The sequence below is a fragment of the Pogoniulus pusillus genome, chromosome 3 (genome assembly GCF_015220805.1).
Source record: "Pogoniulus pusillus isolate bPogPus1 chromosome 3, bPogPus1.pri, whole genome shotgun sequence".
Classification (NCBI taxonomy): domain Eukaryota; kingdom Metazoa; phylum Chordata; class Aves; order Piciformes; family Lybiidae; genus Pogoniulus; species Pogoniulus pusillus.
This window is the reverse complement of record NC_087266.1, coordinates 10,708,022-10,732,457: the sequence shown is the minus strand read 5'-3', so window position 1 is coordinate 10,732,457 and position 24,436 is coordinate 10,708,022. Positions and strand designations below refer to the sequence as shown.

The 24,436-nt window shown below is 43.0% G+C and overlaps 1 protein-coding gene across 5 annotated transcripts in view; it reads left to right on the top strand.

Annotated features, from left to right (window-relative positions):
- Nucleotides 1–422: 422 nt before the first annotated feature.
- Nucleotides 423–24,436, top strand: part of SLC36A4 (solute carrier family 36 member 4) — a 132,548-nt gene continuing 108,534 nt past the window's right edge. The window contains exons 1-4 of one of the 5 annotated variants that reach the window (XM_064170003.1): nucleotides 423–550; nucleotides 19,419–19,542; nucleotides 20,367–20,457; nucleotides 23,070–23,158. In XM_064170003.1, coding sequence (XP_064026073.1) covers nucleotides 523–550; nucleotides 19,419–19,542; nucleotides 20,367–20,457; nucleotides 23,070–23,158 — 332 coding nt within the window. In that variant the 5' untranslated portion in view covers nucleotides 423–522. Of the gene's footprint in view, nucleotides 551–16,696; nucleotides 16,909–19,418; nucleotides 19,543–20,366; nucleotides 20,458–23,069; nucleotides 23,159–24,436 lie in introns of those variants that run through there. The other 4 variants (XM_064169991.1, XM_064169973.1, XM_064169982.1 and 1 more) reach the window with 4 other exon arrangements.

Here is a 24,436-nt window from a genome sequence, read left to right as displayed (position 1 = left end):
GATTTCAGGCTGATCTGGAGCACTTTGACTACGGAGTACAGTTGAAATTTGTTTTAGCACTATGATACAGTGCTAAAGTTGTGCCGGGGAAAGTATAGGCTGGATGTTAGGAGGAAGTTGTTGGCAGAGAGTGATTGGCATTGGAATGGGCTGCCCAGGGAGGTGGTGGAGTCACCCTCCCTGGACGTGTTCAAGAAAAGCCTGGATGAGGCACTTAGTGCCATGGTCTAGTTGACTGGCTAGGGCTGGGTGCTAGGTTGGACTGGGTGCTCTTGGATGTCTCTTCCAACCTGGTTGATTGCATGATTCTATGGTTTGGTTTCCAAAGATTAAAATGAATGGGCCGCCCGCTACGACCGCACCTTGCCGAGCCACCCTGCCCCAGGCGGGCCCTGCCTTTCCGGCCGCTACCGACGGTTCGCTCCCGTGAGCTCAGCGCGGTGGGCAGGGAGCATGCGCAGCGCCTCGCCGCGCCGGCCGGCTCCACATTGACGGAAGAGTGAGCAGCGAGCCGGTGGGGAGATGGACGGCGGCGTCAGGGAGGAGTTGGGTAAGGCTTGTTGTGCGGACCAGCGGGGAGAGTAGCCGAGGGGCAGAGGGATGGCGGCTTGCAGCGGGGCGGAGAGTGGGGGAGCATGAGTGTGAGAAGCTGGTGTTCAACTTTCACCCCCCTCCCGTCCAGTAGGAATGGTTCGGCCAACGGGGGATGCGCTGCAGCGCTTAGCGCATTGAGGCGGGTGGGACGAACCATCCCACCTGGGGGAGGGGTGGTCTCTATCTTGTTGCGCTTTGGTGTTAGTGGCCTGGAGCTCAGGACCGCTCACCCAGGCTGGCGATACCTTGGGCCGCGCAGGGTTGAGGGAAGCGGAGCACGGCGCCGGCTGCGGGGACTCTTGCTCCCGCTGTGCCTCTTCGGAGAGGGAGACCCGGCCGGGGATTGCACAGTGGGTCGACGAGCGTAGGGCCGAGGGAGGCCCGGCTCGCTGTAACTGCCGCTCGGGGTGGCAGCGGCGCTTCCCTGAAGGCGCCGGTAGCGTCTGGCCGGTTCATGATTCATTAGGAGGTCGCGGTCTTGCTTAGAAGTTTAGGAGATACGTTAGGGTTACATGATTAGCAGATGCTTTTATCTACAGTGAAAAATCGTGAGGATTTACTGCATTTTTTTTGGGGAGGGGAGATGTATGTGTCGATACGTTAGCAGATTTCATTGCTTATGTTCGGACCTTTAAATCTGAGTAGGAGGGTACGCAGACGTCCACGTCTTGGTTTGGCTATCTGTAAATGAACGAGAGAAAACTGGTAGCAGGTTTGCTTAGAAAGTATAGCTGATTCTAGACTGGACTGGGCAGACTGAAAGCCTCACCTCAAGGCTGTGTTTCACTATAATCTCGACAGTTTGTCCTGCCCGGTGTTAACGATGGAAAGCAGGAGATGTGCTTCAGATTTTATGATATCCCATAGCGGCTGGTCCGTCTTGCAGGGAGAAATCTCCACCTCTGGACCAAGGGTGGCAGCACGAGATTTTAGCCTTTTTTTGACTAAGATCCTCAGATCTGCCAAATTCACTGTTAAAAATCTTAGAACCAATTTCTTTAAAGGATTAACTGTTTTGAAATACAGATCAACACCTGTTAAGGCTTAAGAAGTTCTTTATATGGTTTCTGCCCATGCAATACTTAATAAAATCATAGAATCAGCCAGGTTGGAAGAGACCTCCAAGATCATCCAGTCCAATCTTACCAACAGTCTCAAGTTGTGCCAGGGTAGGTATAGGCTGGATATTAGGAAGAAGTTCTTCACAGAGAGAGTGATTTCTCATTGGAATGGGCTGCCCAGGGAGGTGGTGGAGGCACCGTCCCTGGGGGTCTCCAAGAAAAAACTGGATGAGGCACTTAGTGCCATGGTCTAGTTGATTGGATAGGGCTGGGTGCTAGGTTGGACTGGATGATCTTGGAGGTCTATTCCAACCTGGCTGATTCTATGATTCTATGATTCTAATGTGTCATTACTTGGAAGTGTGCTGATTGAGTAGAAATGTGTAGTTTGGGCCACACAGGGCAGTGGATTATTTAAGACTTAACATATTTCCAAATGAATGAGCCGTTGTGGTTTGGGGTAAAAGTACTCCTCTGAAAACATATAATAAACTGGAGACTTGTGTGCTTTGGTTTAATAATTCAAGTGTCTTATTTTATTAGCCTTCTGGATTTAATAGTTACGATGCAAAAGCAAACAGTGCTTCCTGCTTATCAAGTGATATTATTGACTTCAACATTTGTTTAACCGATCTCATGATGAATAAGTGCTACCATAAACCAGAACAAACCTCCTTTACTATGTTACAGTCTATACTGAAGAGGAATAAATGACACCAAGATGTATTTTCCAAAGAAGAAGAGTGGTTAAAATAACAGCACTAGGGACTAGCTTTAAAGTTCTTGAAAAACAAAACCCCTAAAAGCTTATACTGATTTTTACTATTCTGCAAAATGCAATTGTTTAAAAGGAATTTTGAGTTTCCTCTTGTAATTTTCCTTCTGGAAAATAATGTCACGTGAAGGTTGGTTTTGTTCCTACTTCTGTCTCTTGCAGGCAGTAGAAGTGAGAGTAGTGGAACATAAAAAGGTAGCTGGGCTGTCTGTGGGTGAAAGGGATTATCTGTTGGCTCCCCCTTGAACTAGAAAAAGCTACAAAAGTTCTCAGAAATCTTGACAGCCATGCCCCTAGCACTACCATTCACAGTCATGATGTCTAAGGCAGTTGTGGAAGCACGTGGTTAACATGGCCACGCTAGAATGTTTGGTGGACAAAGCTGTGCTTCATAGTTCAATGCCTTCTGGCAAAGTGCTGGAAAGGTTATATATAAGCTGAAGTTTGGGAAGTGGAGAAACAGGTATTTCTGTCATGGAGGGAGTGAGAGTTACACAGCTGCTTACTGGAGCCACTTGCAGGTTCTGAAAATAGTTAACTGACAATGTTTTCTTTGTAACTATGTTTTTCGTGAGAGCCATGGTTCAGAACACTGAACTGAAAAACTCTGCTCTTTAGAATGTTGATCACTTGTCCCATAAGAGCAGTCACATGCTTGGTTAGGTGACAGAGGGCCTGGATCATTAATATGGTATTCTACAGCCTGTGAGAAACTGTTAGCATAAAACCACATTAGGCTAGCACAAGGATGATATGGTTCTGGTTTTTACAGAGCAGTCAAAATTACTGCTTATTAAATTCAATCTTTATCCCTGTTATAGAGAGATACTGGGTCACCCTCTGATAAACACATTTCACAGGACTCTGAATCTTCTGCTGTGTTTCTGTCTGTTAGCAGGTCCTTCTGCAGGAGCTGACTGAGCAGTGCAGTATCTGCAAGAACTTTTGCCTACTGCTTTCTGCTAGGGATTTAATATATATGTGGGGTCCTGCCTCACCAACATACAGAGAAGAGAATCTTACGAGATTCAATAAGGCAAAGTGCAAGATCCTGCACTTAGATTGGGGCAATCTTAGATATTGATACAGGCTGGGGGATGGTGAAATTGAGAGCAGACTCTGAGCAACCTGATCTAGTGAGGATGCCCCTGCTTACTGCAGGGGGATTTGATTAGATGACTTTTGGAGGTCCCTTCTGACCCAAAAAATTCTGTGATTCTATGATTTCATATATTAGAAGCCATAATCTATCATAAGCATCAGAGCTTTCATTGAGAAAGTTTACATGCTTATGGGACAGATTTTTTCCTATTGTTTTCCTGTTGCTGTTCTAGAGTATTCCAAATCCCTGAGGATTTGTTTGTTCTTCATGCCACACTGCTCTGTGTCTGACACTTGGGTTAAATTTTGTCACTCAGACATCTGTCTTGAATTCTATGATACAGACCTGTAAGTCTGACCTTGATGCTGGGGAAGACCATGGAGCAGGTCATGTTGAGTGCTATGATGCAGTTCGTGCAGGTCAACCAAGTGATCAGGCCCAGTCAGCATGGGTTCATGAACGGCAGATCCTGCTTAATGGACCTGATTTCCCTCTGTGACAATGTGACCCACATACTAGATAAAGGAAAGGCTGTGGATATCTTTTATCTGGACTTGAGTAACGCCTTTGACACTGTTTCCAGCAGCATCCTCCTGGAGAAACTGGCTGCTTGTGGCTTGTGTGGGTTAAGAATCAGCTGAGTGTCTGGACTCAAAGAGGGGTGGTGAACAGAGTTAAACCCAGTTGGTGACACTTGTGGTGTTACCCAGAGATCAGTACTGGGGCTAGTTCTCTTTAATATCTTTAGTAATGATCTGGACAAGAGAATTGAGTATACCTGCAGTAAGTCTGCAGATGACACTAAATTGATCTGCCTAAGAGTAGGGAGGTTCTGCACAGGAGTCTGGACAGGCCTAGGCTGATGAGCTGAGGTCAGTTGTATGAGGTTTAACAAAGCCGGGTGCTGGGTCACACTAACACCATGCAGCACTACAGGCTTGGGGAAAAGTGGCTGGACAGCAGGAATAAACCTGGGGGTGCTGTTTGACAGCTGGCTGAACGTAAGCACAGCAGTGTGTTCAGGTGGCCCAGAAGGCCAGCAGCATTATGGCCTCCATCAGGAACAGTGTGGCCAGCAGGAGCAGGGAAGTGACCGTGCCTGGACTCGGCTCTGGTGAAGCCACACCTTGAACACTGTGTGCAGTTTTGGGCCTCTCAATACAAGAAAGACATTGAGGTGCCAGACTGTGTCCAGAAAAGGGCAACAAAGCTGATGAAGAGTTTAGAGATCATTTTATGAGCAACTGAGGGAACTGGGATTGTGTAGTCTGGAGAAGAGAAGGCTGAGGGGAGTTGCCATTGCTCGCTATAACTACCCGAAAGGAGGTTGTAGTGAGATGGGGACCAGTCTCTTCTCACTACTATCGGGTGGTAGGATGAGAGGAAATGGCCTGAAACTGAGCCAGGGGAGGTCTGGATTGGATGTCTGGAAAAACTTCTTTACAGAAAGCAGTCAGGCATTGGAGCAGGCTGCCCAGGGAGGTGGTGAAGTCACCGTCCCTGGAGGTGTTCAAGAAATACGTAGGCATGTCACTTTGGGATGTGGTTTAAGGGCTGTGTTAGGTCACTGGTTGGACTCGATCTTAGAGGTCCTTTCCAACAAAAACAATTCTGTGATTCTGTGTCTGGTGTAATGGTGGGGAAAAGAGGCAATGGCCCGAGACCAAGTATTTATATAATGCAGTATTTCAGGAGGCCCTGCAGTAGATGTAGTTATCACAATATGCATTGGTGCTGGTTGCTGTTACCAGTTTTAAAACTCTTTTAGTGGAATTTATTCTCAAATGAGCTGTCACGTTAGAATAGGACCAGTGAACTGCCCGCCTGAGAATACTGGCAAGAAGTGGATATTCTCAGGTCTGTTTGACTGGATGAGGCACTTAGTGCCATGGTCTAGTTGATTGGATAGGGCTGGGTGCTAGATTGGACTGGATGATCTTGGAGGTCTCTTCCAACCTGGTTGATTCTATGATTCTGAGAATATGGGCAAGTGGTTGACCTAATGTAGTCCAGTTCCCTTTCTATCTGTTGCTCAGGACTGGCATGCAAAAAGGAGGGTTGAAGAGATTTCAAGGTACTCTTACCATGGTTGTACTAGTCCCACAAGATAGAAAATGTACAGGAATGGATGTAAAGTTAAAAGGGATATTGTTCTGTCAAGTTTTACAGGCACAGCATTCTACTGGGTGCTTGATCTGAAAATCAGATTCTCTCACACTGGATTTAGAATCATAGAATCAGCCAGGTTGGAAGAGAACCTCAAGATCATCCAGTCCAACCTATCACCCAGCCCTAACCAATCAACTAGACCATGGCACTAAGTGCCTCATCCAGTCTTTTCTTGAAGACCCTCAGGGACGGTGCCTCCACCACCTCCCTGGGCAGCCCATTCCAATGGGAAATCACTCTTTCTGGGAAAAACTTGCTGGTTGCCTGGGAGAAGAGGCCACCCCCCACCTGGCTACAATGCCCCTTCAGGTAGGTGTAGACAGTAATAAGATCACCCCTGAGCCTCCTCTTCTCCAGGCTAAACAGGCCCAGCTCCCTCAACCTCTCCTCATAGGATTTGTGCTCCAGGCCCCTCACCAGCTTCGTTGCCCTTCTCTGGACATGTTCCAGCACCTCAACATCTTTCTTGAATTGAGGGGCCCAGAACTGGACACAGCATTCAAGGTGTGGCCTGACCATGACCAGTGCTGAGTACAGGGGCAGAATAACCTCCCTTGTCTTACTGGCCACACTGTTCCTGATGCAGGCCAGGATGCCATTGGCTCTCTTGGCCACCTGGGCACACTGCTGGCTCATCTTCAGCTTACTATCTATCAGTACTCCCATGTCCCTTTCCTCCTGGCTGCTCTCCAGCCACTCAGTCCCCAGCCTGTAGCGCTGCTTGGGGTTGTTGTGGCCAAAGTGCAGAACTCAGCACTTGGCCTTGTTCAATCTCATCCCATTGGCCTCTGCCCATCCATCCAGCCTGTCCAGGTCCTTCTGCAGGGCTTCTTGTTCAGAAGAAATCTTGGATTTCTAGAATATTTGCTGCTGACCTGCAAATACATTTTAGAAGCAAAAGATTTTAGTGTAGCACTGTATGAAATTTCTCATGACTTATTGTGATCTATACATATAAAAGACATAGAACTTTAATTTGTTCTGTTCTGGCCTAGGATGTTTAACAAGTGTAATGGTTTACTTTATTGTTGTCTATATTAAATTCAAATCTATTACTTTGAATTTTGTTTTTTAAAAAAGAAAATCTTTGTTTCCAGGGACATAGTCAGATAAATAAATGTCTACGTAATAACTGGGTTAAAATAAATGCCTCTCATCTAGTAGAAAAAGGCCAATCTTTGAAGATCGTTAATTAAGCCTCCTACTGTGCCCTACTTATGTACAGTTTTCCTGCTGTAATGACCAACTACTATCTCAGAGAAAATCTGAAGGCAGTGGTCTTGGACCTTTGGAAGGCATGGTTGTATTTTTACAATGCATTCAATTAACTTTGTTTTTCTTTTCTCCTTTTTTTCTCTTAATGGTTATCAATGTGATCAGCATTTTGGAAGTTTCAGAAGTATGGCAGTGTGGTAAAATAAAATCAGGTGTATAATGCAAATACTGTGCAGCGAAGATGGGCAGTGATTGTAGCTGTAAAAAGAAGCACATACAGGTGTTTGTTTTAATTGAATGCAGCTTTAAAAGTTTCTCCTTACTGGGTGATTTGGGAGAAATCATCTTTCTTTGTGGTCAAAGGGACCTATTTTTAATGTCAAAGTAAATTGAAATCTTTGCTTCTCTCTGGAACAGTGAGAGCTACATGTTTCACATAAAGAAATTCCTCTGAAAACATGATCATATAAATGTTGTCTGGCTGCTTCTGCTTACCTTTGTTTGAAAGAAGCATTCTGAAAAGAAATGGGTGAGATTGTGCCATCCTATTAAAAAATGTAGCAGTGTAATATACCATATGATGCAGAACACAGCTTATCCAGGTAGTTAATTTAAAAGCATGTAACTCAGAGTCTGAAAGAAGATGCAGAACACAGCTTATCCAGGTAATTAATTTAAAAGCATGTAACTCAGAGTCTCAAAGAAGATGCAGAACACAGCTTATCCAGGTAGTTAATTTAAAAGCATGTAACTCAGAGTCTCACAGAAGATGCAGAACACAGCTTATCCAGGTAGTTAATTTAAAAGCATGTAACTCAGTCTCAAAGTAGCTAAGGATCATCTGAATTTGGTGTCAATAGAGTGGGCAGCCAGTAATGAAAGCATTTGACAAAAGCAAAGATGTCCAGTGGAGAACAAAATCAGACGTCAAGGACTCAGCCATAATGTGCACTGTAAAGCTACCATGTGCTCTGTGGTATTCTAATTGTACAAATAAAGACAGCTTTAATCATCTTTCAGTACGTGACATATAGTCTAGAAATTGATCAAGAGAAGGATCAGCAAAGAAGCTCCTTCCCTCTATTCCCACAGTGTTGTGTTGACTAATTCCTGAGGATGCCATGACCATCCTCTCTGAGCTCTGACTCACTGCTGAGCTCATTCAACACTCACCAAGTCCTGCTAGTTCTGGAGTAGAATTCTGTTCCCTGAGGGGTCAGAGGAAGTGAAATGCCAACACTGGAAGCTTTCCCCAGTAGGTGGTGAGCTCATTTTCATTTTCTTAAATACTGACTTTGAAGTGTTTTTAATAGGAACAAGCCAAACTGTAAATGTGCAAAGTCTGTGATCATGTAACATATAAATCATAATTATATTACTTTTCCAGTTTTGAGTCCATGACATTTTGTAGGATGCTGTTTGTAATGTTAAATAATGACAACAGGCAGCAAGTAAGATGCCCTTTTACGAGTATGAAAGGATCAGTGTGACTCTTAGGAACCCGCACTGCTATCAGCAGATATTCACTCTGACACTGAAAGGCCTGATACATACATCATACATCCACAGTGTTTACCAGGCAACCAAACCATGCTCAGAAGAGTTGAATTTTGTAGAAATCCTATTTTACTTCCAGCTTCTTGACCCTTCTTCTGATCAGAGGTAGTCCTTTCAGAATGGATTTAGACACACTCAAGCTTTCCCTCTTATTTTTCAAGTGATAAGTTTTTTTTTTAAGACAAGCTGTATTTTTTTTCCATCTGGCCATGCCTAAAGCTATCTAAAGCTGTCTAGTCATCTATGGATTATTGTTACCACTAGCACAGCTCTGATAACAACTTACTGTCATGTCTGGAAGTGCTAATCAACTCGCTGCTCCACAGAAATACAAAGAGAACAGCCTCTGCCCTAAGGAGGTCACAGTCTCATCATTCTGAGTTCACCTACTGTGCTTTTTTAAGAGCTATTTTTATTGTTGTTGGTTTTGTTTGTGTTGTTGTGTTTTAAACCATTTATAATTTCTGACTTTTCTGGTAAAGTTACTGAAGGACTGCTTCAGAATAGGTTGATAATAACTAAGATTGCCTTTGAGTGTTTTTAAATGCTTTATGCAGTCATATATGTAAATATCCATCCTGATATTGGGATATTCCACTGTCGTGGGATAATGTTATACCAAAAAAGCCCAAAGCAAAGTACACATAGAATCAATCAGATTGGAAGAGACCTACCTCCAAGGTTGTCCAGTCCAACCTAGCACCCAGCCCTGTCTAATCAACTAGAAACCATGGCACTAAGTGCCTCATCCAGTCCCCTCCAGGGACGGTGACTCCACCACCTCCCTGGGCAGCCCATTCCAATGCCAGCCACTCTCTCTGGGAAGAACTTCCTCCTAACATCCAGCCTATACCACCCCCGGCACAACTTGAGACTGTGTCCCCTTGTTCTGTTGCTGGTTGCCTGGGAGAAGAGACCAACCCCCACCCGGCTACAGCCTCCCTTCAGGTAGTTGTAGACAGCCATGAGGTCACCCCAGAGTCTCCTCCAGGCTAACCAGCCTCAGCTGCCTCAGCCTCTCCTCACAGGGCTGTGTTCCAGGCCTGTCACTAGCTTCCTCACCAGCACTCTCTGGGCCCGGCCCTCTGGCCAGTTCTTGACCCATATCAGAGTGAATCTGTCCAAGCGACGAGCTGCCAGCTTTGCCTGGAGCTTGTTGTGGCAGACAGTGTCAAAGGCTTTGTTGAAGTCCAGGTAGACTACATCCACAGCCTTCCCCACATTCACCATATTTTATATACCTGGTAGATTTAATTCACACTTGAAATATCTTAAGTAAGATTGTAAGGCACTATAATATCACAATCTTTAACAGCAAGAAATGTAAAAGATATCCAGAGAACTTCCAAAGAAGTTCAAGTAGAAGCCTACTTTTCCTAGTCATTGATATCCATCAGACACTGTCAAAGAAGTTACCTACTTCTTGGTCAGCACAACCAGGCTGTCAAAATGCAGTGATTTTTTCCAGGTTTAGCTCTGGCAGGATAACAAGCAGCAGCTATTTAGAAACTAATGCATAGCATCTATGTGAGTTCTGCAATATATCATTAAAAATAAAAGGTTTCTTCTCAGTGTACACTACAGATACACAATTTGGTGCTTCTTTTCCATTCTACCATTAGTAAATGAATAGAACAAAAATGTTTGCTGTACTTTTACTGCACTCTAGAGCAAGATGACCTGAACATGTATACATTCACCCTCACAAAGTGTACTTTAACCTGGTACTTGCATTCTTTGCTTTCAGGATTTTCAGTTTCATCATCCATTGCTGCTGTAGCCAAGGCTGCCATCCATCTTCTTCTATATTCACGAGTAGCAGAACCAGCAACACATTTTCCCTAGCTGGCTCATTAATCACTTGAATGAAAGAAATCATCCTGCAATCAGTCCATAAAAATTCTCAATTATTTGAGCCCTGATATATTGCCTTTCTAGGAGGTATTAGATGGCAAAACTCCCCCGTGAGAAGCAGGGCCTTAGAAGAGAAGGTTTCTTCCAGTTGTTTAAACATACACCTCTTCTTCCTGACTTGGTGGTCCGTGGCAGACATTCACGTTCCCATTCCCCTGGTTGGCCTTACAGCTGATCTTGAGCCATAACCTCATTCTTCCTGTGCAGCAATTGATTACAAGAAAAAGCAAAGCATTTTTGGATGTAAGAATTAAACAGAAGGAAGATATGTGCAGCTCAGACAAAACATACTGTCCCATTTATTTAAATTCATTGTGTTTTTCATGGAAGACCAAGAGCAACAGGATGAAAAATAACCCATGAAAGGAATGAGATGCTGCCTTCACAGGCTGAATCATCACTAAAGAGAAGCCAGCCTCTTCACCTCTATGAGTCTGAATGCCTGACCATTACTGCTTCATCTTTTCTTTGTTTGGCTTACATCCTGATCTTTGTTCAGGAGCAAGATGATGGCAGCAATGAAAGCATTCTTGAAAGAGATAGGAAAAAAGCTTACACTGAAAGATTTACATCAGCAATTCGCTCTAAAAAGCCAACCTCTCCCTGAGGTGGTGAACCTTTTCCTGCCTCTTCATCTTTTATGCTGCACATACTGTCCTTGTATATTTAAATTCTTAAGCTCCTTCATGAGTCATCACCTCCAACACATTAGTGTGTAGTGAAAAAATCTGCTCTCTGAAATATGAGTAACCACTGTGTTTTCCAGGGATGCCTCCTGAAGAAATGAGGACAGTTGAGTAGTAGGCTACTTTGTCTGCTACTGATTAGGATGAACTTGAGTGAAAAGACTGGGTGAGGCACTTAGTGCCATGGTCTAGTTGATTGGTTAGGGCTGGGTGATAGGTTGGACTGGATGATCTTGGAGGTCTCTTCCAACCTGGTTGATTCTGTGATTCTATGATGCAGTTTTTAAAGAGTATCTTTCACATAGAATTTTCACCCCACAATTTACTTCTTGAGATTGCAGCAAGTCATTTGACCCACTGCACTGACTCTAACGAAAGATAACCAGCTTCCCCACCAAAAGCAGTTATCTATTCCATAACAAGAGTCAGTGTAAACTTTAAAATGTTTATAACCTTTAAAGATCATATTATTAAACCTGTCTGCCATGGGCAGGCAAGCTTCCACTAGATCAGTTTGCTTAAAGTCCATCCAGTCTGACCTTGAACACTTCCAATGATGGATATTAATAACTTTTGTAAGCAACCTGTGCTGGTGTCTCATCAGCCTAAAAAAATTCTCTCTTTGTGTGCAATCTGAATCTTTCCAATTTAAACCCCTTGCCCTTTCTTCTGTCACTATATGCCCTGGTGAAAGGTCTCCATCTGTCTTAGAGGCCCCCTTGAAGTACTGGAAGGCTGCAATAAGATCTCTGTAGAGCCTTCTCTTCTCCAGGCTGAACAACCCCAATGTTCTCAGCCTGTCCTCTTAGGAGAGATGTTCCAGCCCTCTGACAATTTTTGTGGCACTCCTCTGGACTTGCTCCAACAGGTCCATGCATCTGTCATGGCTCAGGCCCCAGAGCTAGATGTGCTATTCTAGGTGGAGTGTCATGAGGAAAATCACACATGGTGGCATTTTTATGCTATTTCCTAAGTTAACAGCCATAGTCTAGTAGTTCTTTGTTTTTGCATTTCCAAACATATACTGCTGGAATATGATGGGAGGTTCCTCTCTGTAAGCTATTGCTATGTGTGAGTAGCATAGACTAAAGTTTACTGGCCTTGAATTTTTGTCATTAAGTATTTTGTCCTCATGCTATTTCTTGAGTGTTCCCTTGAATGTTTTCCCAAGCACACACAGCTTTTGTGACATTATCCTTTTCATCTCTTCATTTTTTGCTGGATCCACCAAATTATCTCCATATCAATCTAACACCTAAATAGTTTGTGTTTTTTCTTCATGCAGGACAAGAGGTAATAAAGTCTTCCAACTTCTCCTTATGCCTGTTGGTATATGCTGTTCTGCACTTGAACCCTTCTCCAGACAGTCTGTCATCTCAAGATTCATTGACTAGATTTAGGAAGACCTATTAAAATTGCCAAAAAAAATCACAAGAGAGTTCTCTGAACTGCATCTCACAGCTGAGAAAAAACATCTGTAAGCATGTGCTTTTAGCATATTTTCCTGTTTCAACCTCAGGCCACTTCAAGGACAGTTATGCTCCTTTCTCACTGCAATGTCTTCCAAATTATACAGTCATCTTAATTTAAAAGGAAGGCAACAGTCAATTCAATCTAGCCCCTACCTTTTTACTTAAACTGCTTGAATAAAGTACCTGGTCATCCTTTCAGGGAAAAAAATGTATCTAAATATATTCATTATAGAGGTTTGAATATTTATTTCCAAATCTTGGGGAGATCTAAGCTATAGATTTTTAAATGACTGTTCTCCTACACCATCCTGCTATTAGTGTCACACAATGGAACATCCCAGTTTCATACTCAGCTGCCTTTCCATCTGAAAGCTGTGAGCTATGACTTATTATGCAGAAAAGCAGTGCATCATAACAAATGTTTACTTGGGGAACCACATTAAATTTGTATTTAAAAAGTGGTTTGATATACAAGGCAAGAATAGAATCATAGAATCAACCAGGTTGGAAGAGACCTCCAAGATCATCCAGTCCAACCTATCACCCAGCCCTATCCAATCAACTAGACCATGGCACTAAGTGCCTCATCCTGGCTTTTCTTGAAGACATAAATTCCCACCTCAGTGGGACAAGACACTTGGTGGCGAGGGTGACAGAACACTAGAACAGGCTGCCCGGAGAGGCAGTGGTGTCTCCTTATCTGGAGACTTTAAAATCCTTCCTGAATGCAGTTCTGTGTGACATGCTCTAGGTGATCCTGCTTTGGCAGGGGGGTTGGACTCAGTCATCTCTGGAGGTCCCTTCCAACCTCTAACATTCTGTGATTTCATTTAAAACTTGAGTCCCACTAGCATGAAACCTCCTTGAAAGGAGCAGTTACTACATGCAAAAACTGCAAGCTCTCTGCACACCTATTACTTTCTGCTACATACTAATTACCTGTTACCTTCTACTAGGTACCTGTAAGCATACTATTTACTAGTTACCTTGGGCTTTCAGTACACATCATGCCAACCTGACCGTTGTCATTGTTCTACAGGTCGAAATAAAAGAAGAATAACAATAAAAGTGTTAAAGTTTCTCTTGCCTAGGATTGACTTCAGTGCCATGTTGATGGTTTAGGTATCTTTAAGGCTTCATAAAAATCTTCAGTATTTGTTGAATGGCTGTGACAGACTGACACTGGCTGAGCACAAGGTGCTTACCAAGCTGCTCTGTCACTCCCCTCAGCTGACAGAGGAGAAGAAATGTAATGAAAGGCTCATGGGTCTAGGTAAGGACAGAGGGAGATCACTCAGCATTTACTGTCACTGGCAAAACAGAGTTGACTTGTGCAAAGTAATTTCTTGCAAATCAAATCAGAGTAGGATATATGAGAAAATACACTGACTCTTACACTGCTCCCTGTACCTTTTCTTCCCTGGCTCAACTTCACTCCCAATTTTCTCTGTCTCCTCCCCAGTCTTGCCAGCGTTACAGACTGCAGAGGTATTCAGACAGCATCTATAAATAAGTTTAATCTGCTTAAGATATTGAATGTTCAATGGATCTATGATGTATTTTTGTTTGCTGAACAGCAAAACATTTGATTGTAGGTTATCTGTGGTATTCTTCAATGTTTTCAGAGTTCTGTAAAGATGATAATTGAGGAATATTACCAGATATACTCTGTATTTTTTTTAATACAAAATGTACAAAGCACAGGGATTTCTGGGTTGTTTTGGTTTTTGTTTTTGGTGAAAATGATTGAAGCTGAGAGTTATTCAGTGTATTTTATGACTGGATACTGTGGTTGGCAAGTGTAAGGTAAATAATGTTTTTGCTCTTGGCAGAATTTCTTTAGTAATTTGAAAATTGTTATAATTTAATCAGCATTAAACCCAGTGTAAGCTCCTAGTTTTGTCTGAAAGACAGTTTTGGTCGTTATTGGCTGCTAGCTTTTGCTTGTCACAGTTATTTTGCTGAATGGTGAAACAGCCTTTGTTGGCTACAGTGGCAGTTTATGCTGCTTTAAAAGGTTCATAACATTGCAGCTTTCAAATTGTGTAGCAAATTGACTATAGGAACTTGGAATCATTTAGGTTGGAAAAGACCTTTAAGGTTGTCATGATGAACTGTTAACCCAGCACTGCTAAATCTACCACAAAACCATGTCCCTAAGTGTGACATCTGCATGTCTTTTTAAAATACCTTCAGGGATGGTGACTCTAATACTTCCCTGGATAATCTATTCCAGTGCTTGGCAACCCTTTTGGTGAGTGTTTGTTGTGTTTTTTTAATTCCCCACTGTCCAATCCAAATCGCCCCTAGTGCAACTTGATGCCATTTCCTCTTGTTCTATAGCTTGTTACCTGGGAGAAGGGAATGACATCTGCCTCGCTGCATTGTCTTGTTAGGTAGTTGTCAGAAGGAATGGTCTCCCCTCACCCTCATTTAGTCTGCAGAAAATAACCCTACTGTTCTCAGTTGCTCCTCATAAGACTTGTTTTCTAGACCCCTCATGAGCTTTGTTGCCTTTCTTTGAATGTGCTCCAGCACCTCAATGCCCTTCTTATAGTAGGACACCCCAAACTTAATACACTATTTGAGGCATGGCCTCACCTGTGCCAAGTGCAGGAGAACTGGATGAGGCACTCGGTGCCATGGTCTAGTTGACTGGATAGGGCTGGGTGCTAGGTTGGACTGGATGATCTTGGAGGTCTCTTCCAACCTGGTTGATTCTATGATTCTATGACAATCACTTCCCTACTCTTATTGTCCACATTATTTCTGATAGGAGCCAGGATGCTATTGGCTTTCTTGGCCACACTGCTGACTCATATTTATCTGCTTGTTGACCAGCACCTCCAGGACTTTTTCCACCTACAGCTTTCTAGTCACATTTCCCCAGGCCTGTTGCTTTGCATGGGGCTGTTGTGACTCTAGTGCAGGACCTGGCACGTGGCCTTGTTGAACTCATATGTAATTCCTTGATCTTGGTTCTCTCATCAGCCACTGGAGACCTCTGTGATACATCTTACAGTCATAGAATCATAGAATCAACCAGGTTGGAAGAGACCTCCAAGATCATCCAGTCCAACCTAGCACCCAGCCCTGTCCAGTCAACTGGACCATGGCACTAAGTGCCTCATCCAGGCTTTTCTTGAACATGTCCAGGGACAGCAACTCCACCACCTCCCTGGGCAACCCATTCCAATGCCAATCACTCTCTCTGGCAACAACTTCCTCCCAACATCCAGCCCAGACCTCCCCTGGCACAACCTGGGACTGTGTCCCCCTGTTGCTGCTTGCCTGGGAGAAGAAACCAACCCCCACCTGGCTACAGCCTCCCTTCAGGTAGTTGTAGACAGCAATGAGCTCTGCCCTGAGCCTCCTCTTCTGCAGGCTGCACACCCCCAGCTCCCTCAGCCTCTCCTCACAGGGCTATTCTTCAGGCCTCTCACCAGCTTCATTGCCCTTCTCTGGATACATTCCAGTATCTCAACATCTCTCTTGAAATGATGTGTCCTACTGAACAGCACATGTGCTGTTTCAAGGAGACAAGTGCCTGATAAAAAAGAAAAAAAAAAGAAAAAAATTCACTTTCTCAGCTTCATAGGAATGGCTTTGCACCATAAGCTTTAAAAATTAAGTGAATTATCTGTTCCTTTGAAGCAGCCAGAAGTGTCACTTCCAGTGACATCTGAAGCGTTAGCATCAGCACACTGACAGCCGAAGGAGTGACCTGCAGAGGGGCTGGCCCCATTCTAATTTGGATAAGAGGAACCTTCAATTCCTTGATTGTTGGCCAATACTGTAATGGAGGAGACATAGCCCTGGGCAGGCATCAGGTAGCTGTGATCATCCCACGGTAGGGTGGGTCATGCTGGAGGGGTTCCATGAGCAACATTGATTAATCTGCTCATGGCCACCTGCAGAAGGACTCAGGTTGGTTAAATTTCAGAAATGGGCTCGTAAGGTGGAACGTGAGCAGGGTTTGGGGCTGCATGTGTGTGTTTCGGTTTTGCTCTGAGCCCTGAGTCTATGATTCTTGAGTATTGATGATGTTAATGTACAATTTTCATATATATTCTAAGCATATAAATTTATATGTATAGGGTTTAAGTACTTGGGCATTAGAGTTTGGCTGTATCTCCTGCCTGGTGTACGAGGACTCAGCCCTGCTCGTTACTGTTAAGAGTTTGCAGGTGTTCAAATTGCATAACTCACCAGGTACAGCTGTGGAGAGCAGCTACAACATTGCCTGTGGGTGCTCAGGTGGTCTTGGCTAGTATCTGTGGTGCCGTGTGGAGAGTAAAGTTCCCTTTCTACTTCTCAAGCAAGAAGGTCACTCTGCTGATTTTATTTAGTCTCAGTGCTTGAGGTAAGTCCTTGTGCAAAAGTTTTAACTTTGGTTTATGCAGGTTAGTAACTTTAGCAGAGTATCAATCTTCCAGTTTCTGCCTCTGCTTTTTATACATCTGTAAAAAATAGTCTCTCCCTTTTCCTCTCCATGGTAAAATGGTAACTGGCTGTCTAAGGGCTGAGCTGTGTGCTGTTTGCTGGCTGTATGGTTCTGCTTTGGAATCAGTGTTCTTAGGAAAACAGGCCTGGAGAAATAGGGATGGCAAAATTTTCAGTTGTCTTAAAGTTTGTTTAAGGAAAATGTCTTTCACTTTTTGCAGATTGCTTTAAATCTTCTTGTTAGCTGATTTGCAATGAAAAAAAATGTATCTTGAGGAGGTGAGAGGTTGCAGAATCAGAGAATCATTTCTGTTGGAAAAGACCTTTAAAATCTGCTACTAAACCATGTTCCTCAGCACCAAATCTCTATGGCTTTAAAACAACTCCAGGGATGAGCATTCAACCACCTCCCTGGGGAGCCTGTTTCAGTGTTTGAGTACCATGCCAGGGAAGAAGTTTCTTCTAATACCTAATTTAAACCTCCCCTGGTGCAAGTTGAGGCCTTTCCCCCTCATTGTACCTGGGGTTATCTGCTCCCCAGATAATGTTGCTGATAGATGTGAGTAGAGACACCATCACCCTTCTGATATTTGCTCAAGCCATGTGCTGGCTTGGTGCATGAAGAGTCATCTGTGCTTTGGGAATTGCTGGTGGTGAAGGCTCAATAGATGTTTCTCTTTGTGAGCTGCTTATGGAGCAGTGCTCTGGTATGATATCTGAGTGTTGTCATTAAGATACAACTAGGTCATATCTATAAGTGTTCTCTAACTACAAATACATGTTGCTGACTTGTGTTATCATAAAATCATAGAATCAACCAGGTTGGAAGAGACCTCCAAGATCTTCCAGTCCAACCTACCAGCCAGCCCTTGTTTTCATACCAGTTCTGATGTAACCTCTTTTGCCCATGCTTTGAAGCTTTAAATGAAGCATTGAGTCAAGGGAAAGGCTTGTGATAATGGGGTGATGCTGCACTAGAGATTTTAGGCACTGTGGTTGTGTCCCAGCTGCACTTCAGGTGCATGTGTCCATGATAACCACATACTTCTGTGGGCTTAAATGGTTGTTACTTATCAAATGCTGACTGTGGTGTAAACCAGCCACAACATTTTAAAGTTAGCAATAGATTAACTTCACAGAGTGGAGTATTTGGATATTATATGTGCCAGTTGGACTTTTAGGGTCATTTCAGATTAAAAATGAACAAAATAGTTACCTAGGAGCCAGGTACTCGGGTGAGATGTCTGGAGAAGCTGCCTATTGCTGTCTCTGTTCTGGGGCTGGTCTGCCTGGGTAAGAAGCCAAATGGCAGATGGTGTGTGGCTGGATGACTTCACCTCCAGTGGGAGAGTCTCTGCAAGGTCCTGGAGTGCTGTTGCCATTTGGCAAAGGCTAATCCTGGTGAGAAGGATAAAATACCAGTGTTGGAAGGAGTATAGGTAGCTTTTTACATATACCAATATAGTCCAATAAAAAGTCAAATAATGTGGAAAAAATAGACCCTGCTGCATGTCCAGACTTATGCTGCAGATCCATTAGCAAGATGAAAGCCTTCTTCATGTTAGAATAAAAGTCACTTGTACAACCTGGGTTAGCAGCACCATAAAATAACTCCATAAAATGCCAGAAGAGCTCAGATAATGCTTTGTATCTACAACGTGGAGGCCAGAGAGTGAGCTGAGCTCTAGGCATCACATGGAGTATGTTTTTACACTCCAGAAGGGACAGCAGAGCAGGCTGTCTCTCTGCTAGTGTGAATTGCTCCTTTCTGAGTAAGGCTATTTGTTATTGGGTGCTGAACTTGAAGAGCAATCCTGCTTTCTTGCTGTCAGAGCTCCTAAAAGGGCCTGGGTCCAAGTAGGGACCCATGTGGTTTTAGCTGGGAAATCCTTCATCTCTGGAGTACTTAATGGCCATTGCTACCTGTGCTATGTGTTTTCATACCTGACTGTTGAGGCAGCTTCCTGGGCCCTGCTGTAATGTGAAAAAAGGGTGTGCATTTTAGAATGAGATGACTGGAAAGTGTCTTTGCTCACTATTGATGAGAGTAAACTAAATGCTTAGTCTTGCAGTAGTTAATGGTGGATAAGATAAAACCTATCCTTCTGTAACAACGGATGGCTTTTCTGTTTTCCTTTGTTCTATTAGCTTGCCAAATGATCTAAACTATCAGATTTTGATGATTAAAAAATGGCTTTTCTTAATAAAAAAGCTGTAGTGTTTGGCCATAATAATAATGGTAGTGGTAATTAGACTGTGTGCCACTTGAAAGAGAGAAAATTTCCTGTGCAAAATGTGCTCTGCTTTTCTGTCTGCCTAAACCAGCTTTATAATTTGGCACACTCATCGCGTTGGAAGTTTGAGTCATGTTTTACTTCTAAACTATAAGTTTGTTTCTCATGCTAATGTAGTATTAACTCTGTTGTACAGACATGGAAGTAATGAAGCCCTTAATTGATGAACAAAATTCTGATGGCATCTCAGATGAAGAAAATGAAAGTAATTTCCTTTCAGTTGAGAAGCATTACCAGCTTGATAATGAAGAAGGCATTACGTATGTATTATTCTTAAGTATCAGCTTGTTAAAGTTTGTTGCCTCCAACTTGTTTCTCATGGGTAGTTTACTGAAATCTCAAGAGATTTTCTTGCATCTGCATAGTTTTGTGGTTACATGTCAGGGCTTTGCATAGTTTTGCTGAAAATCAGCCCATTCCAAGCATGTTTTCTGTTCTTTGGAAGCTAACATTGTACCAGCTGTAAAATATTCCAAGGTGCCTGTTGTAGAGTGATTAGGTCACTCAGAATCTAAGCACTGGTTACAGATTTTCATTGATTTTATTTTTTCATGAAGAAACTTAAGACACTTTGGAAGTAATCTCATTGGAAATTCTCTCTTTGTTCAAGTTTAATTGAAGAACTTATAAAGGTGTTACTTCTCTTTGGATAAAGTTTTGGCTGTCAGGCATGATTTTTAGCTAGTAGTATTTTTTTGGTGCTATTGATTTTAAAATAACTTATTGAATAAAATTTGGTCATTTTAACTTTGAGGCAAAAGGGTAGTAACATTGCACAGAAAGTAACCTTTCACAAGCTGGAGCAAGGAACAGAAGATCAGAGTTGCATGTTCTGTTTGAGATGGCTCATTTGTAAAGAAGAGTAAGAACATTATTTGAATATGCCAGACATCTTATAGGGTAGCCAGTCAGCCTTAAAGTAATAGAAGGTTACAATATATCCCTTTATTAATAAATGACAAAGAGTGTGGGTTTGTTTTCTCTTGTGTCATTTTCTTGTCCTTTTTCCTTTTTTCCCTTTTTTTTTTTCCTCCCACCAATCTCAGGTTACTTTTAATGTTACTTTTAATGATTTTATCCTCAGGTTTACACAAACACTTACACATCTCCTCAAGGGAAACATTGGAACTGGGCTTCTTGGTCTTCCACTTGCAATAAAAAATGCTGGCCTTGTGGTAAGAGTACAGGTTTTTTTTTTTGTAGGTTAAAAAAATATTCAAAAATGTCTACAGTTGGACATTTTTGAGCCTGAAAGATTAAATCTCTGATTTTGTGTCACTGCCAACTTCAGCAGAGTTATGTTCTATTTTTCCTCTTTAGTCTAGTGAAGTTAGTACTGAAGATTGAGTTTATTTATTTTGTACAGTTACTATTTCACCTTGAAGACTTCAGAAAAGCATGTGTTGTATTTTTGCGTAGTCAAAAACAGGCTGTCAAAAAAGAAAGGGTTTGATCCACTCAGACTCCTCTAAAGACATGAAGGAAGGAGAGAAACTGTTCACAAAGGCCTGCAGTGGCAGGTCGAGGGGCAATGGTTTTGAACTAGAGAAGAGCAGATTTAGACTGGATGTTAGCAACAAGTCCTTTACTTGGGTGATGTTCTTTATGAGGGTGGGGGAACAGTGGAACAGGTTGCTCAGGTTGGGGCCCCGTCCCTGGAGATATTCAAAATGAGGCTTAGCAGGGCTCTGGGCAACCTGATTTAGTTGAGGATGTCCCTGCTGACTGCAGGATGGGAGTTGGACTAGATGGCCTTTGGAGGTCCCCTCCAGACCAAACCATTCTGTGATTCTAAGACATCTCATGGGGACTGTTACTATGAGGTTGTCTTAACTTTGTCCAGACTTCTGTAGAGCTAGATCATATGTCCTAACTTTCGGCATCAGCATGTTTAATAAATCTTGTGTTTCTGCAGAAACAGAGTATAGCACAACTTGTTTATGCTGGGTAACAAACAATGCATTTCCCCAAGGCAGGGAAAATTTAATTGAGCCAATTTTTCACCTTGTGACTAAATAATCCTGACATTCTTTGTCATAGGATGTTCAGTTCAGGAATCAAAGTTACATCTGAAGGGCAAGTACTGTCTGTGAAAACTTTTGGTCAAACTTATACTCTGATTTAAAAAAAAAAATTGGAAATCATCTATAACTTATCAGCATTGTGGTTGTCTTGATTTCTTTTATTCTGCACACCACCAAATCTACTAATGTAAGGGGAAGAAATTTTTATTGTTGTTAACACTTTAAAGGAGTTCACAGTATCACAGTATCACAAAGGTTGGAAGAGACCTCACAGATCATCAAGTCCAACCCTTTACCACAGAGCCCAAGGCTAGACCATGGCACCAAGTGCCACCTCCAATCCTGCCTTGAACAGCTCCAGGGACGGCGACTCCACCACCTCCCCGGGCAGCCCATTCCAGTGTCCAATGACTCTCTCAGTGAAGAACTTTCTCCTCACCTCCAGCCTAAATTTCCCCTGGTGCAGCCTGAGGCTGTGTCCTCTTGTTCTGGTGCTGGCCACCTGAGAGAAGAGAGCAACCTCCTCCTGGCCACAACCACCCCTCAGGTAGTTGTAGACAGCAATAAGGTCACCCCTGAGCCTCCTCTTCTCCAGGCTAAACAATCCCAGCTCCCTCAGCCTCTCCTCGTAGGGCTGTGCTCAAGGCCTCTCCCCAGCCTCGTTGCCCTTCTCTGGACATGCTCAAGCATCTCAATGTCCCTCCTAAACTGGGGGGCCCAGAACTGAACACAATACTCAAGGTGTGGTCTAACCAGTGCAGAGTACAGGGGCAGAATGACCTCCCTGCTCCTGCTGACCACACCATTCCTGATGCAGGCCAGGATGTCACTGGCTCTCTTGGCCACCTGGGCACACTGCTGGCTCATGTTCAGGCGGGTATCAATCAGCAAACCACTGTATCAAATTTGATACAGTTCAAAGCACTGTATCAAATTGTGCAGTATGTGCAGTCTTCTCAGTAATTTTTGTTGCAGATGTATTATTAGAAGAGTGAAGTTTCATAGATTCATAGAATCACAGAATGGTTTAGGGTGGAAGGGACTTCAAATATCATCTAATTCCAACTCTTCACCAGAAGCAGGGACACCTCCCACTAGAACAGGTTGCTTGAGGCCTCATCTAACCTAGCTTTGAGCACCTCCAGAGAGAGAGCATCCACAATGTCCTTGGGCAACCTGTGCCAGTGTTTCACCACCCTCACTGTAAAGATGCATGGAATGGTTTGGGTTGGAAGAGACCTTGAAAATCATCTAGTTCCAGGTCCCCTGGCTTTTGCAGGGACACCTTCTACTAGACCAGACTGCTCAAGGACTGGCCTAGCCTTGGACACATATTCCAATGTCTTGTCACACTTACTATAAAGAGTTTCAATATTCAGTTCAGATCTGCCTTCCTCAAGGTTCAATCCATTCCCTTTCATCCTGTCACCTACTCTCTTCCCAGCTTTCTTGTAGGCCTCTTTCAGGTATTGGAAGGCTGCTGTAAAGTCTCCCTGGAGCCTTCTTTTCTCTAGGCTGTACAGTTCACAACAATTTGGTATTGGCTTGATTACCCCTGATAGCCTTTTGTCTGGTAGTGAACTGAAAGTAAGGAATGCCATAAAACATGAGCAGCAAATCCCCTTCTGAGAGAGGAAAAATCAGTTATATGGAATTTTTATTTCTTAAGATATCTTCTTCAAGGTGAAGGTTTTACATTTTAGCATGTTTTCAAGAAAAAATCTACTTATCTCTTGGGTTTTGTTTTGTTTTTTCCATTCCAGGTTGGACCAATCAGCCTTGTGTTCATAGGAATTATATCTGTTCATTGTATGCACATCTTGGTACGTTGCAGCCACTATATATGTCAGAGGTAAATGTGGAACTACTCATTCTGTTGCTGAGTTTGAGTTGTTTTTTGGTTTTGTTTTCTTCTTTTCTGTTTCTGATTTTTGGCATACAGAATGTCCTGATGCTGCATGTAGCAGTGTCTTCTTTTCAGTTCAGAATCCTGTACTTGAAATGAACAACACTCAAATTCTTGTTGTGTGATAAGTGATAGCTAAGATCTGTGCAACACTGCTTGCACACATTGAAAAAATATTTGTTCTCTACTCATACAGAAAATGAAGCTGGTTTGACTTGGGTTGCCCAGTGTCTGTTCCCTGTCTTTGCTGGCAAATAATCAGGTTTTTCTTATGAGTTAACTTCAGTTCATTACTCGTAGAATCATCGAATAGTAAGGGTTGGAAGTGACCTCTGAAGATCATCAAGTCCAACCCCCCTGCCAAAGCAGGATCACCTAGGGCAGATCACGCAGGAAATGTATCCAGATGGTCCTTTATCTTCATAGATTTCTTCATAGATTCTGAGTCTTTATAGCTCTGAAAAAAATGTCAAATTTATAAATAGTCACTTTATAAAGATACTTTACAGGAATGAGAGGTAAAGTAGGAATTGCTGTTAATGTCTGTCATAATTATATGTAAGCTCTGTCTCTTTGGATTGTGACAACCTGATTCTTCCAAATTGTAGTGCTGAAGGAATGTGTTAAAATGGTTCTAGTGAGTAGATAAACACTAGGTCCTCCTCCAAGTGTGATGTACAATACTGGGAGGGAAGCAGTTACTCCAGTTTGACTGATAGAGTATTTTAATTAATAAGGACTTTTATTAAACATTTTTGTCTCACTGTCAGATGTTAAAGAGAAGCAGTAGAGGAGTCTCTTATTTAAAAAGTGCAAGGAAGTTTCTGAACTGAATAGAAACACAAAACTGTGCTCCTGTAGTGTGAAAGGCTACATTATTAGTTTAATGTGATACTTGGATCAAGAACTGGCTGGATGGCAGAGCTCAGAGAGTGGTGGTGAATGGTGCCACATCCAGTTGGCAGCCAGTCACTAGTGGTGTTCCCCAAGGATCAGTGCTGGGCCCAGTCCTGCTCAATATCTTTATTGATGACCTGGACGAGGGGATTGAGTCCAGCATCAGTAAGTTTGCAGATGACACCAAGCTAGGAGCAGGTGTGGATCTGTTGGAAGGTAGGAGAGCCCTGCAGAGGGACCTGGCCAGGCTGGATGGGTGGGCAGAGGCCAATGGGATGAGATTTAACAAGGCCAAGTGCAGGATTCTGCACTTTGCCCACAACAACC